Below are 15307 nucleotides of genomic sequence, written 5' to 3'. Positions count from 1 at the left end.
GTGGGGCTTCTATTCATGATCATATTTAGCTGTGGGCAACTCTTCCTCCTGGCAGAAGACCTGTTTGTGAGGGTACCTGTGATACTTCTTTCTCCACACACTCCATCAGGCCTTGACTTCCTGTCCTCTTGCTAGCAAAACACTCACTTTTCCTGTTTGAAATCCAGTGCTGTCACTTCAAAGCTTGCAGGCAATCTGGCATTGTGGGCCTTCCCCTAACTAGGAATACTGCCTTCTTGGATAGATGTTTGGAATCAGGAACAGGACTGAACCATAATCCAGGGTAATCGAAATAATGCTGAGTTCACTCATGTGGTAAAGAAATTAAGAGACATTTTCACCCTTCAGAGTTCGTCCATGCCTCTGTATTCCTGCCAGGTAGGCCGAGAGTTAAGTGGTCTTTGTGTGTGTGTTGCATCAATATGGACTCCCTCTTTTAGGCCTTAAGCACCTAGAGCCAGTGCTGCACTTCAAGTCACGCCTGTCTTCTTTCCTCCCTTGAAAACAGTTCGAGTTCGGAGAAAATCCAGGCGGCGATCACAATGGGGTAAAGGAATTATAAAGAAAAGGAAAGTCAACAATTTAAAAAAAGACGAAGAGGACACCAAATTTGTAGACTATGAGAACCATACGGAGGATAGGAAGTCGCTGGAGAATGGAGAGTTTGAGGTGAGCACTGACTGTCATGAGGAAAATGGAGAAGAGACTGGGGACTTGTCTATGACTAATGACGAGTCGTCGTGTGACATCATGGACATGGACCAGGGCCAGAGGCTTAACAACGGAGCCAGCACAAAAGAGAACTTTGCATCTACTGAAGAGGAAAGTTCCAATGAGTCTCTGCTTGTCAACAGCAGCAGTTCTCTCAATCCAGGGCAAACATCTCAGAAAGAGCCTTTCCTTAAAGGAAGCTGTCTCAACGGCGAGGCCTCCACTGACAGTTTTGAGGGAACGCCAGTTGGGCGGTGTCAGAATGGCAAAGCTGAAGTAGCTTCTCTCTGTGGTAGTGGAGACAAGTGCAGTTCTGAACAGAAGATTCTTCCAGGGGACCACTCTAAAGAAAACCCGGAAACTTCAGGTGAAGCTCCTGGCCATGATCCCGAGAAAGCAGAGCCACTGGAATGCAGCAGTGCTGAGAAGCTGGAGCCCGGCCCTGATGTGGAGGTCAGAGATGCAGAACTGGAGAAAGAAGGTAGAGCTCGTTTTCCTAAAAGATCCGAAGGTTCAACTCCAGACTTGACTAACTGCATGTTTTGTCTGGTTCCCAGTAGCAGTAGTTGATTGACAAGTCACAACACTTCTTATTTATTTGTTTGTTTGTTTATCCCTTTTGTTGCCCTTGTTTTTTTTTTATTGTTGTAGTTATTACTGTTGTTGTTATTGATGTCGTTGTTGTTGGATTGGAGAGAGAGGAGGAGATAAAGACAGACACCTGCAGACCTGCTTCACCACCTGTGAAGCGACTCCCCTGTAGGTGGGGAGCCAGAGGCTCGAACCAGGATCCTTACACCATCGGTTCTTGTGCTTTGCGCCACGTGCGCTTAACCCGCTGCGCTACCAAGTTTTTACACTTCTTTGAGGATCTTCTTACTGCTTTCCCTAGGAAAGTGTACATGTACTCTCTAACTCTGTTGGTGAAGGCTTCAGACGGCCAATGGCCCGGAATGCTGTGCTGTCTTGACTCTGCTCTGCTCTGCTCTCTCCCCTGACTATCATCCCTGCCCCAGTGGGTATATGACTGAAAGCGAGTCATTCTTGGGGGCTAAGGAAATGAAATTCTAATAAGAATTATCGGGTGGGGTATGTATAGGCAGAACACAGGGCATAGCAGAATGGTATGCTACGAGTCACCAAGCCACCACTTCTGGTAATTACAACCCTCAGTCTCCAGCAAAATGCTTCAATTCTTCAACATTGTTTTTATTATTGTGTTTTATTTTTGTCACCTTCTAAACTAAACTAAACTAAACTAAACTTCAGAATGCTCTTATGGCAAGGATTAAATAAGTCACGTGCCTTAACTGTCTCTCCAGGCATGTGGACTAGAACTAAAGCATCTTCCTGCCAGACAGTTACTGTCAGTTGAGTCAGAGGGGTGTTTTTATTTGCGAGACTGTTACTTTGTGATGCCCGTGTCGAGGCAGGCAGCACTTAGCCTGTCACTTTACCATGTTCTAGCTGAGCGGAGCCAGTTCCCGACTTCCTAGAGCGACTGGATTCTTTCACAGGAGGTCGAGGGCTGTGAGCCCTGCTGTTTATCTTGATTCTTCAGCACATAGTGAGGTGGCATGAGCTAGAGATTTGCCCTCTTCAGCAACAGCTATTTTCTATCTGAGCACCCCTTCTAGCACTCTTCTTGCACTGAGTGATCTTGAAATACGTTGCGCTTTGTAAATTGTGTGGTGTACATATTGGGTTGTTGGAGAAGTCACGACCCATTTTTGTATTAGGAAAACAGAAAAATCTGTCATGACTTTTCCGACAGCCCAGTGGTGTTAGCCTGGGGTTTACTTTAGGCTGTGGGGGGGGGGGGGGGGAGTTCAGTTCCCCTCTAGCAAAATCAGGAAGCAGGAAGACCCATAATGAACACAGAGATGCATTTTTCTTTTCTCTTATTAGCTGTCTCTACGGCTTTACCGTTCTGGGCTGACTTCTTCAGATAGAAACAGAATTAGAGAGAGAAAGAAGCTGAAACAGCAAAGCTTCCTTCCGTGGCGTGGGGCCCGAGCTTGACACAGAGTCACACACTTTGCCTAGCAGGGCACTGTCCGAATGAGCTGTTGTGCCAGCCCTAGAAAATATTCCTTCTGGAGTGTCATGCAGACAAAACTTTAAATGTGTTTTGTTTTGTTTTGTTTGTTTTGTGCAGAGCTGGGGTTGCGCTTCCAGGCTGACCCTTTGCCCTCCTTCCTGCACCGGTATCACTTCTGGGGCTTAACGTTTGTCCGCACAGCCCCACTGCTCCTGATGTCCATCCACTTTCCTTTCTCTCGATATCCCCCTCCCCTCTCTCTCTTCTCTCTCCCTCTCTCACCCTCCCACTCCCTCTCCCTCTCCCAGCATAGGGAGAAAGAAGCAGTGGAGAGACATCTGCAGCACCTCTCATGAACTTCCTGCATGTAGGTGCGGACAGCGTCTCAGATCCAGCTTCTCACACATGGGAACGTGCACTTTCCTGGTTGAACCACCACTGGCCTCCGGGTTGATTTTACATTCAGAGAGACACCACAATACCAGAGTTTCTCCTGGTGCCACGGCTCTCCCCTGTGGTGTTGGGGCTTGAAACTGGGTCTCATGAATGGGTAGGCATGCTCCCTACCTGGGGAGTTATCGCCTAGGTTCCAAAATATGAGGCAGAGCAAGAGTTAGTACTGAGTGAGATTAAAATATGAAAAAGGGAGAGATCTGTAGTAAGAAGCAGAATGGGGAAGCGGGGCACTAGCACAGTGGGTCAAGTGCAAGAACCCGCACAAGGATCCTGGTTCGAGCCCCCGGCTCCCCACCTGCAGTGGCGTTACTTCACAAGCGGTGACGCGAGTCTGCAGGTGTGTCTCTTTCTCGCCTCCTCTCTATCCTCCCCTCCCCTCTCCTCCCCTCTCAGTTCCTCTCTGTCCTATCCAATAAAATGGAAAAAACTGCCTCCAGGAGCAGTGGGTTCTTACTGTAGTCACCGAGCCCCAGCAGTAACCCTGGAGGCAAAGCCAAACCAAACCAAAGAAGCAGAATGGTTATTGATGGAGGAGTCCTTTCTAATGGCACTCCACTAGGAAGCTTGCAGAAAAGGTTTAAATTGATCTTTTCAATTAGTGCTCTGAAAGTGAGTTGTTGTGTAGAACCTTTACCTGGAGTTTTCATTTGTGATGTAGGAATTGTTACCTGCTACAGTGGCTTCAAGTCGAGCTTCTCAGGCGTCTGGAAGTGCATGGATGTATAAAAAAGGAGCTAGTGTGGTCTGGAAACTCCTGTCAGATGATAATCACACCATTAACAAAGGCTCTCCCTCTAACTGCTGTTTGAAACCTCAAACTCCCCTAATGTTGTATGGTATTTGCTTTGGTGCTGTGATCTCTTCCACACTTTCTCTGCCTCTGTCTCTACCCAAAACAAAACACCTTAAAGTTCAGATGCTTGGGAGCCAGGCGGTAGCACAGCGGGTTAAGCGCACGTGGCACAAAGCACAAGGACCAGTGTAAGGATCCCAGTTTGAGCCCCCAGCTCCCCACCTGCAGGGGAGTCGCTTCACAGGCGGTGAAACAGGTCTGCAGGTGTCTGTCTTTCTCTCCCCCTCTCTGTCTTCCCCATCTCTCTCCATTTCTCTCTGTCCTATCCAACAGCGACATCAATAACAACAACAATAACTACAACAATAAAACAACAAGGGCAACAAAAGGGAAAATAAATAAATATTAAAAAAAGTTTTTTTTAAAGTTCAAATGCTATCTAATAGAATTTCTTTCCTCTCTGAAGGCTCCTATTTTTTAACTAATAGTATATAAAGAGTGTCACTAGATAGGGCTGGAGAGACAGCATAATGGTTGTGCAAAAAATCTTCCATACCTGAGGCACAAAGGGCCCAGGTTCAATCCCAAGTACCACTATAATAAGCTAGAGCCGAGCAGTGCCCTGGTTAAAAAAAAAAAAAAAAAGCGCCATGAGCTGATGCTTGTATGTTACTGCTTAGAGGTGACGATTGCTTTTTAAAATTCTTTTGAGCAGATATGTCTATTAGATGATACTCCAGTGCAACCTGGGTTTCATAGCTGTGGTTTCATGCCCCTCTAATTTGGGTTACATTCGGCTGTGTGCTACCACAGAAATCATCATCCCCTTAAAAAAAAAAGAATTTGTTAATGGTAGTTCAGCTTGATTTTTCTTAACTTTTACTTGCTGTAGTGCTTTTTTTTTTTTTCTTCTTCCTTTCTTCTCAATTGTAGGTGCTTCTAAAGTAAAGAAATATCGTAAATTAATTTTAGAGCAGACAAAAACAACAAGCCTGGAACTGGTTCCAGAAGAGCCGTGTGAGCCTGTGCCACCTCTTGTCGTCGATCGTGAGAGGTTGAAGGTAAACTGAGCTGCTCAGCCTATTGTGCGTGAATGGAAAGAAACCTGGCTATTTGCATGCAAGTTGAATCAATACAGTTTTGGAAATCTCTTGCTTTGAGTTAGAGATATGAGTGCGTTAGGACTTCGGGAGGGTGGGGGTAGGGAGTCAGATGTGTTTAGAACCATGAGAATAATCTTGCTAGTAAGCCAAGTTCTAGAATCTTCTAGACTCAGGTGCCACTGATAAGCTATCATAGCCTGCGGTGTGTGTTTTCCAGCAGTTTACATATAACCTTGACTGGTCAAAGCAGATTTTATCTTATTTGCTTTACTTTTGATCCCCCCCCTAGAAATTGCTCGATGTGTTGGTACATAAAAGCAGCAACCTGGCAGTTGACCAGCTTGAGAGACTATATTCTCTCCTTAGTCAGTGTATCTATCGTCATCGTAAAGATTATGACAAATCGCAACTCGTAGAGGTAAGTGTTTAGTTCACTGATAGAATAAAGAAGCCCGTAGTTGGGGGAGTTGCTGAGCTGGTAGCTTGTTGGATTTGCATGCCTCAGGTTCTTGGTTCGATATCCAGCACTGCATGTCCCAGAGCTCTGGCTTCTCTCCCTCTCGCATCTGAAGCTCTCTCTTATATGTAGTAAAGTCAAATAAGAATAAAATAAATCTTTTTTAAAAAAGAATAAACAAGTGCATCTTTGTCTAAGATAAAGAAAAGCTACTTTAGCTTACGTCTTTCATCAACTAATTGAAGAATGTTTTGAAGTTTGACAATTAGAAGAATCATTATAAGTTATATTTAAAGAATCGAACCTGTTTATCTCATCTGTCTAAGGGCAGAAGTAATCTGTTATCTTTTGTCAAAACACAGAAATTCATGATTCTGGGTTGGGGGAATACACAGGAGAACTTGTCAGACTTTTTCTCTCTTTAATTTTTTTTTTCTAAGGTTTATTGATCAGAGAGAGAACCAGACCATCACTCTGGCACATTTGATGCCGACAGTCAAACCTGGGCCCTCTCATGGTTGAGAATCCAGTGCTTTATCTACTGTGCCACCTCCCAGGCTACTCCCCTACTGTTTTTTACTATTTCTTTCTTTTTTTTTTTTTTTTTTTTGCCTCCAGGGTTATTGCTGGGGCTCGATGCCTGCAGTAAGAATCCACTGCTCCTGGAGGCCATTTTTTCCCTTTTGTTGCCCTTATTGTTTATTGTTGTTGTTGTTACTATCATTGTTATTGCTGTCATTGTTGTTGAATAAGACAGAAATTGGGGGGGGGGGGAAGACAGAGAGGGGAGAGAAAGATAGACACCTACAGACCTGCTTCTCTGCTTGTGAAGTGACCCTCCTGCCAGTGGGGAGCTGGGGGCTCGAACCAGGATCCTTACCCCATCCATGCGCTTAACCCACTGTACTACTGCCCAGCCTCCTGTTTTTACTATTTCTTTTTTTTTTAATTTATTTCTTTATTGGGGAATTAATGTTTTACATTCAACAGTAAATACAATAGTTTGTTCATGCATAACATTCCCCAGTTTCCCATTTAACAATACAATCCCCTCTATGTCATTTATCATCCTTCATGGACCTCTATTCTCGCCACCCACCCACCCCAGAGTCTTTTACTTTGGTGCAATACGCCATGTTTTTACTATTTCTGTCACACACTAAGCATGCCACTTAAATCTTTGAATGTGGGTGTGGCTGCCGAAGCTGTAATGAGATCTACTTGCTACCCCATTGGTAGTTGTAAGAGATAGTAAAAATCGTGTTATCCAGTCAGACTCAGTGCTATAAAATAGTTACCTGGTGGAGTGAGTGGTCGTCCTTTTTTGCTTAGTTTGGAGATGCACCATTTTTAAACTTGTTTTTTGCTTGTGGTTTATAAGATTACATGGACATAGTTCCATACCATATCCACCACCAGAGTTCTGTGTCCCCCACCCCCAACTCAAGAGAAGTGAACCGTTTCTAATTGCCTAGACCTAACTGTGGGTCACAAGAAAATTTTCTTTATGAGTTGATATTTTTATTCATATAATCGATATCATTAGGCCCACACTTGTGCTTTCTGGACTCAGTTGAGCAGATACAATTATTCATCTACCCAGTAGCTAGCCAGAGGATTTAATTAGACTATCCTTTATTCATCTGCACATTAGTTTATCCAGTACTCTAACTATTAAATATTTGTGGAAAATAACTACAATTCCAGATACTGTGCAAGGTGTTTGGGATGCAAGGAAAAGCAAAGGAAAGCATGTAAGGCAAAGTCCTTGTTCTCAAGAAACGTTTTTAGCATATTCGAGATTTGTGTGGGGGGCACGATTACTTTTCATCTGTAGTAAGGAATATTGGACTTGTTTCAAAGCAAGAGTCCACCGCTGCACAGTGTGTAGAGTAGCGGGAAAGCAGAGCTTAGAAGCTCGCACCTGTATCTCCTAGTCTAGAGGAGAGTAGTCAGTGTTGGCCTCTCAGAATGCCCGCTCTTCTTTAAAGATGTTCAGATATAACTTGTGTATAAGTATGTGAACGGGTGTTTGTCATCTGTATTTTTCAAATTGGGATCATATTGAATATTCTCTTTTGTAATCTGACTTTTTTGCTACTCAATAATATGTGAAGAAATATTTAACAGAAATGATTTTTATTTGTCACGTAGAAGAAATTTTTTGATACAGTGACCTATTAGTTGCCAAAAGATGTGATTACAGTTGTTTTGGAGGGTGTTTAAAGAGAAATGGGCAAACCGAGTGACTTAGATGTGTCTGACGTAGACCCGCCCGGGCGGGTCTTTACCTTGGTGATTTTTTTGTGACTTCTCTCTTCACATGCTGTTTGTTCGATTAGCTTGGTTGCTGATTACTCCTTGTCAGTGAGACATCTTTCAGTGTGGGTCTTGTAAGTTAGGTTCTCCTTTGGAGAGGGAAGTGGTCTACTGCAGAATCGCCCCCAGTAAGTGACATTCCTGGTGCTCTCCCCCCCACCCCCACCCAGCCCACCACCACCACCAGCTCTGCTTGGTAGGAATCGTAATGGAAATAGGGGGCAGCCTGCTTTGGGCTCAAGTTCTGCTGTGCCAGATACATTCATTGTGCTTTGAATATTATGACTGTCTTGAGTAAAGAAGGGCTCTGGTTCTAGAGTGAAGCTACCTACATTGAAATTCTGGCTCTGCTACTTATTCGTTGTCAAGCTGTAAAGTGTGTGTGTGTGTGTGTGTGTGTGTGTGTGTGTGTGTGGCATCATAAGCACTCACTGAGTATGACAAGCACCATCCTCATAGCCTAAATATAAAAGAGGAAGCATTGGAAAGTGTTTAGGGAAGATAGTCATATGGAATAGCTATGGTATTGTAATCTTGAATGTTTGACGTTTAACTCTTATCTAAAATTCTTTTTTTCTAACAAGTTAATTTTCCTATCTTACTTCGTCTTTCTAGTAATAGATAACATGCACCTTTCTCCCCCCCCCCCTTATAGGAGATGGAACGAACAGTTGATATGTTTGAGACATTCCTATGAACTGATCAAGATGAGTGGGTTATCCTCTCCAACCTGCTCCTGACAGAGCAGCCTTCTGAGCCATTCGATTTGAATCGCACCAATTATGCGCAGAGCCTTGGTGTATAGTGCTCCCTCACTCATTCTATCTCTCTGTTCAACTTGGTGCTATTGTCTCAGGTACCTGAAACCAACCAGCCTACAAGAACCAAACAAAACTTCAGAAACATGTATTTCCCACAGTGAAAAGTACAACCCCACAGACTGGAGCTCTTGGTGCTACAGAAACTGCTCTCACCTCTGCTCCTCTTTTCACACAGTCTTCTGGAGACTTCTCTCTTAGGAGCAGACCAGCAAACACGAGGAAACTGGATGGGGCAGTTCTAACTGTATTGAATTGTTTAAACAGTGGGCAACCTGTTGTCACCATTTTCCCCTTCTTTCTACTCCCGCTATCATATTTGTTTGTTTATCTGGTGCCCCTCCCTGTTAGTGGACTGAAGCCTGGTTTAGAATTGACTATGGTATATTCTGGTGGGAAAATGAAGAGATTGGATGGAATTAGATCAGGCTCTCTAGAACTGCCTTTAATGTGCCTTTTTATTCATTTGAGAGAGATAAGGCTAAACAACAACAACAAAAAAATGTTTATTTGTAGCAACTGAACCAGAATGTTTTCTTTAGTCACAACCTTAAAATAAGTCATGATAATCTTGTGTCATTAAGAGGCAACCAGTGTTTTGGTATAAAATGCCTGTCTTGTTTTCAAAACTGAATCAAGAAACTTATTAAGCCACATACTAAAATGGTAAGTTTTCTTGTATGGTCTGTTTCTGTTTAAGAAACACGTAAAACAACTGCAAAAAAAAAAAAAATCACACACAGTCCACCAAATAACCTACACACTTCGGTATTGCTGACAGTGACGATCGGAAAATAAACGGCAGCCTTTCTTTCTTCAGTCAGTGGCAATCGGATAGTTGTTTGTGTTTGATTTCCCATAAGAGAGTGATTTTCATGTGTAGTCAGTTGTTGCTGTTTTGTTATAAAGCCAGGACTTGCCAAATGGACAGAAAAGAGAGGAATTTGTCAAAAACTCCATCATAAAATTCATCCACATGCAAGTGAGCTCTGGTACAGACCCTGAATAACAGTATTAATGTTGAAACTCCATCACCGCAAGCTTACCTTCACAACTATCCATTTTGATTGGGGCCCGTTTTGGATCTTGTAGAGTGATTTCTGTGAATTGTACTTATCTGAAATTAATTATGGTTACTAGTTTTACAAAACCTTTATACAAATTTGGAGACACAGTCTAGGCAGTTGCAAGAAAAGAGGCAAATGCAGTGCAGCGCTATTTTTTATCAGATGATTTTTAAACAAAGTAGAGAATTTTGACAAGTTGGCTTGCTATCTTCATTATAGATGCAGGTGTGTCTTTCCAGTATATGCAACACGTAGAGTTTGGGTTTTAATTAGAACAAATGGTCTTGGACTACTGCAGAGATACCGAGCTACCTCAGCTTTTTGTGTTTTAGTTCCCAACAGTGCTCACAGAGTCCTGTAATCACCTTGTCACCGTTTACATGCTGAAGCTAAGGTACTTGTCTCCTTGTCTCTGGCTGTTTGTAGCGTGTCGGATCCAGCAGGGAAAGCACACTGGCCGTGGTTGGCCACTGCAGTAACCCCAAGTGCTTCTTGCATCCACATGACCATTTTACGCCTTCTGCTTCTAGCTTACTGTTTAAAAATGCCACTCGCTTTCTTTATACTTACTCTATAAAGTTTTCATGATGTCCAAGTCAGTCTTGGAGTCAAGATGCTAACCGTGGAGACACACTATTTTTCAGATGGGCAAGTGCGATTAACGATGAACCATTTTAAAGGGGAGGTGATTTGAAACCTCTAATTTGATTATTGGGAGGATTTTCATGCTTTCTTTAGTACCTCTTACCACCATACCAGTTCAGACTATTTTACTGTCTAACACATTAGCATTTTGTATCTTGATGGGAATTGTTACAGAATTTAAAGATTTGATGAAATAAGATGTAGCAGATTTTTTGTAGCAAGTTTCTGGTAAAAGGGTTTTTTGCAAGTCTCAGGTTCTTGCTGCACTATTTTTTTTTAAATATTTATTCCAGTTACTCTAATTCAGAATCATTCTGTTCAAGTAACAGCAGCACTTGTGAAAGGAAAAAAAAAAGAGTGCACGTGTTCTTCGTAGGTTACTAAATTTGTACAATTTAATTAAGATTTTAGCCATCAGTGAGTCTGACAAGGGAAATTTATTTATGTTCAGCATTAAAATGCTTCCAAAAGATCAAGTATTTTGATTTTACCCTTCATAGAGATGGAGAGAGAGAGGGAGAGAGAGAGAGAGGGAGGGAGGCAACCTCAGTATGATAGGAGATGCCACTTTGAACAGTCTAGGTCTTACAGAGAAAGCCAGTCCAGTGCCGAGGGGAGAAGAACGAGCTGAAACTGTACCAACTCCCCCAGCCCCCTTGACCCCAAGAGAAAACACACTCTACCAGTCTTGCTTACTCCACAGCTGTCTGGCGGTTCTCTCGTTTAAAGCAGCTTGTGAAATCATCCAAGTGGACTTGATTTTGTTTACCTTTCTGTAAGTTCTTAACTTTTGCTGTATAGCATCGGCAAAGAATATGTACAAATTGACCTCTGTTCTTATTTCCTATTGTGAGCATTCTAAATGACAAGCTCCTGTGTAAAACCTTGCTCTTAGATCAGTCAGATGTGTATCACAGCACAGCCCGACGGTAGTCAGTGCTCAGCTATGGGACCATGGGAGCTTTCTGAAGAAGGAACCGCGTGTGCTAGGGTTGAAACTGATGGCTGTGGAGTTCATTGTGTTTTTTGAGCTTGAATCTCACCTGTGATTTTTTTTTTTCTTTTGTTTGTCTGTCTGTCTGTTTTATGTTTTTTTCATGACTTGATTTCTCTCATATGCCAATATATTTGTAGGTTTACTGATTATTACTTTTTTTTAATTTTTGGACTGGGGCAGTAGAACATTTTTCTTTTTTTAAATTAAGTTGGTTCAGCTATGGCGCTATTTAGTATCTTCAGTGTCAAGTCCCGTAGCTGAATGCATTGCCATTGTAATTATTCTTCGTGATCACATTGGGAGCTTGAATTTGAGCTTGTACCTGCATCTTTTGTATTGTCTACATTCAGTTACTTAGACTTTGGGAGTCCTCTTTGGTTTCAGTCACACCTACTCTGTAGATTAAGTAGATTCATCAACTCTGGTCTATTTTGGGTTTGTAGTTTTAATTTAGAATTGTGTTAAATTGATGTTTTGCATTTGACTTCATTTTAGTTTAAAGTAAATTATTTAATTTTTGAATTCTGGAATTTTGAACATTTACTGTAATTTGTAATATAACTGCTGTGAAATACTTGAATAAAGATGACAAGAAAAATGTGTCTTTACGTAGCTTAATTATGATGCTGTTGGCTGCAAATACAGACTTCTTTCCTAATGGGATCTGTTTATTCTACAGAGAGAGCATATTAGTTAATGCTTAGTAAGTACCCAAGAAAATCTTGCTATGTGTTCCTTTAATATTTTAATTGCTTCTAGCATTTGTTTTTTTCTTAGCCGAAAGGTTTTCTTTTGAAGTTTAATTTCAGTTAAAGATTGTCTACACTGTGTTGTATTAAAAGGAAATGGATCACTTCTGAATTTTTTTTCCTGATTAGAAAGAGTATTCTTTTTTTTTTTTTTTTTTAAAAAAACTTAATTATCTTTCTTTCTTTATTGGGTAGAGACAGCCAGAAATTGAGAAGGAATGGTGGGATAGACAGACACCTGCAGCACTGTGGGATAGACAGACACATACAGCACTGTTTCACCACTTGTGAAGCTTTCCCCCTGCAGGTGGGAACCGGGGATTCGAACCTGGGTCCTTTCGCACTGTAACATGTTCACTCAACCAGGTGCACCACCACCTGGCCCTAGAAAGAGTATTCTGATCAGGTAATAGAATACATTTATTTTCTAATGCTGTTTTGTTGTTTCTTAGGTAACCGTCAACATGAATGGAACAATACATAGAATTTAAATCTAGAGAGAAATCCCTATTAAATTTTAAGGGTTTTCTTAATTCAAGTGAACAGAGTGCTCTTGATATTATACAATGTTTGCTTCTAGGATCTTCCGTAAGATCTTTCAGAATTCCTAGATTAGCAAACTAATCTTCCCTCATTGTGAATCTAACTATCTTTGGGGTGGGGTGGGGTTGCTTGTTGTTTTGTTGATCGTTTCCCCAAGTCATGGTAAGAAGAATCTGGATAAATCTGACTTTTTTTCCCCCCTTGATTTTGCAAGTTGTATGATGTCTGTTTTTTATTGTATACCTAAAGATTGCTCATGGGGGGACCGGGCGGTGCACACCTGGTTACCAACACGCGTAACACGAAGCCCAAGGACCGGCACAAGGATCCCGGCTCAAGCCTCTGGCTCCTCACCTGCAGGGGCGTCACTTCACAAGCAGTGAAGCAGGGCTACAGGTGTTTCTTTCTCTGCCCCTCTCTATCATTCCCTCCTCTCTCAATTTTTCTCTGTCCTATCCAGAAAACTGGAAAAATGGCCACAGGAACAGTGGATTCATAGTGCAGGTACTGAACACCAGTGATGATCCCGGGGGCAAAAAAGGATAAACACTTTTTTTTTCTTTTTTAATATTTATTTTAAGGAGAGAGATAGATAACAGAGAGAAAGATCAGAACACTGCTCAGTTCTGGCTTATGGTGGTGCTGGGGATTGAACCTAAGACCTTGGAGCTCCAGGGATGAAAGTCTTTTTGCATCACCATTATGCTCTCTTGCCCAACACACAAAACACGTTTTCACACATTTTACCCAAGGATTGACAAAATAGCTCTCGTGGGTACTGTGCCAGCTCTGCCAGGTTCTGGATCCAGATTTGAACCCAGCTCCTAGTCAGTGCCATGGGAGCTTCCCCTCACAACATGCATGCGCACACTTCCAGCTATCTGAACATGCCAGAATCAGCCCAGAGCAATGAAGTCTTGGTGGTGACCAAAAAAAATCTCCAAGATGAGTTAAAATTACATTGGAGTCTTTTGGGCATCTAAAGATGGAGCTGGGTTTATTTAACTAGTTTTTAGTTTCAATTTCATACAGTTGTGAATTTTTAAAAATATTTATTCCCTTTTGTTGCCCTTGTTTTACTGTTGTAGTTATTATCGTTGTTATTGATGTCATCGTTGTTGGATAGGACAGGGGAAGACGGAGAGAGAAAGAGAGACACCTGCAGACCGGCTTCACCGCCTGTGAAGCGACTCCCCTGCAGGTGGGGAGCCAGGGGCTCAAACCGGGATCCTTATGCTGGTCCTTGCGCTTGGCACCACCTGCGCTTAACCTGCTGTGTTACCGCCCCGACTCCCATACAGTTGTAAATTTAAAGATGAATCTTTAAATATTTACTCCCTGTGATCTCACACCTGCAAAGTAATGATGAGACTTTTTAAAATATCCATTCCCTCACATATTCATAGTCGGCTGTGTCCCAGGGCTCTCACAGGCCTACTTGGAGTTGGAATTCTGTGGGGGGAGGTTGGTGCATATGCCACTAGTCAGGATTCGGCGCATCAGGACTCTCTCAGACGGGACAGTGTGCAGTCCCCAGAAGAGGAGGCAATTCATTCTGTTTAGAAATGGTAACAATAAGGAAAGGCCTTAGTGAATTTGACTTTTATTTGCCCTTTGCCAGGCTCTTGGGGTCTGGCATCATTCTGCTAGACCTTTTTTGGTTTCTTATGATCCTTATTTATATCAGTCACTCTACAGTATCTTTTTCTTCACTTGTTCACATCATGCTGCTATTTCAGAGGTGGGGTTAGATTCTGTATCAGGAAATTCCTGGCTGTGACAGACTGGGCTGCTTCTTTCTCCTTTAGCATCTAGCTCTATTTTATACAGTTAACAGGAAGTTACTGCTGTTAACAGGATGTACTGATTTGGTCATGTGGAGGGGAGGTCACAGAGGAAGTATCTTACTACTAATGTGCATCCTGTCAGCATTTAAAACAATGCTGAACACACAGTAGGTGTTTATTGCTTATTTTCTTGCTTTTGCTTTAATTGACAGAGTGGAAAGTTAACTGTGTCATACTTTCTTTCACTCCTCGAACAAATAGAGTCTACTGACATACAGGAACTGGAAAGAAAGCAGCAGACAGAACAGGAAACCTCTTCTGCCTCCTCCTTCCTCTTCCCCCTCTTTCTTCTCCTCCTCTTCTCCTTCTTCCTCTTTCTCTTCTTCCTCTTCTTATTCCTCTTTCTTCTCTTCCTCCTCTTCTTCTTCTTCTCCTCCTTCAATTACTGGGACACGGTGCCCAGCACTGTGAATTCACTGCTCTGCTCCTGGAGGTAATTCTCCCCCTCCCCATTGTTTTATGTGATAGGACAGAGAAACTGAAAGTGGCTCTGGAGATAGATAAGGAGAGAGAAGACACCTGCAGACATGCTTCACCATTTGTGAAGGGGAGTGGGGACTTGAACCTGGGTCCTTGTGCTTAACGGGGTGTGCCACCGCCCCGCCCACAGAGAAGCATGTCTTCATTGAGGTCTATTTCCTTTAGATGTAACCAGTGTGCCATATTTTTTTCCTGGTTGGTAAGTCTTAATATTTCAAGTATTCAACACATTCTGTGTGTTATAATGAAAAAACATAAGTAATGAAATAATTTTCTTTATT

The 15307-nt window shown here is 42.4% G+C and overlaps 1 protein-coding gene across 4 annotated transcripts in view; it reads left to right on the top strand.

The window, feature by feature from the left end:
• Nucleotides 1-12009, top strand: part of ATAD2B (ATPase family AAA domain containing 2B) — a 143690-nt gene extending 131681 nt beyond the window's left edge. For 2 of the 4 annotated variants that reach the window (XM_060186643.1, XM_060186642.1), the window contains exons 25-28: nt 509-1192; nt 4935-5062; nt 5394-5522; nt 8536-12009. In XM_060186643.1, coding sequence (XP_060042626.1) covers nt 509-1192; nt 4935-5062; nt 5394-5522; nt 8536-8577 — 983 coding nt within the window. In that variant the 3' untranslated portion in view covers nt 8578-12009. The remainder of the gene's footprint in view (nt 1-508; nt 1193-4934; nt 5063-5393; nt 5523-8535) is intronic. The other 2 variants (XM_060186644.1, XM_060186645.1) reach the window with 2 other exon arrangements.
• Nucleotides 12010-15307: the final 3298 nt, after the last annotated feature.

The sequence above is a fragment of the Erinaceus europaeus genome, chromosome 3 (genome assembly GCF_950295315.1).
Source record: "Erinaceus europaeus chromosome 3, mEriEur2.1, whole genome shotgun sequence".
NCBI lineage: Eukaryota > Metazoa > Chordata > Mammalia > Eulipotyphla > Erinaceidae > Erinaceus > Erinaceus europaeus.
This window is presented reverse-complemented; position numbering and strand designations above follow the sequence as displayed.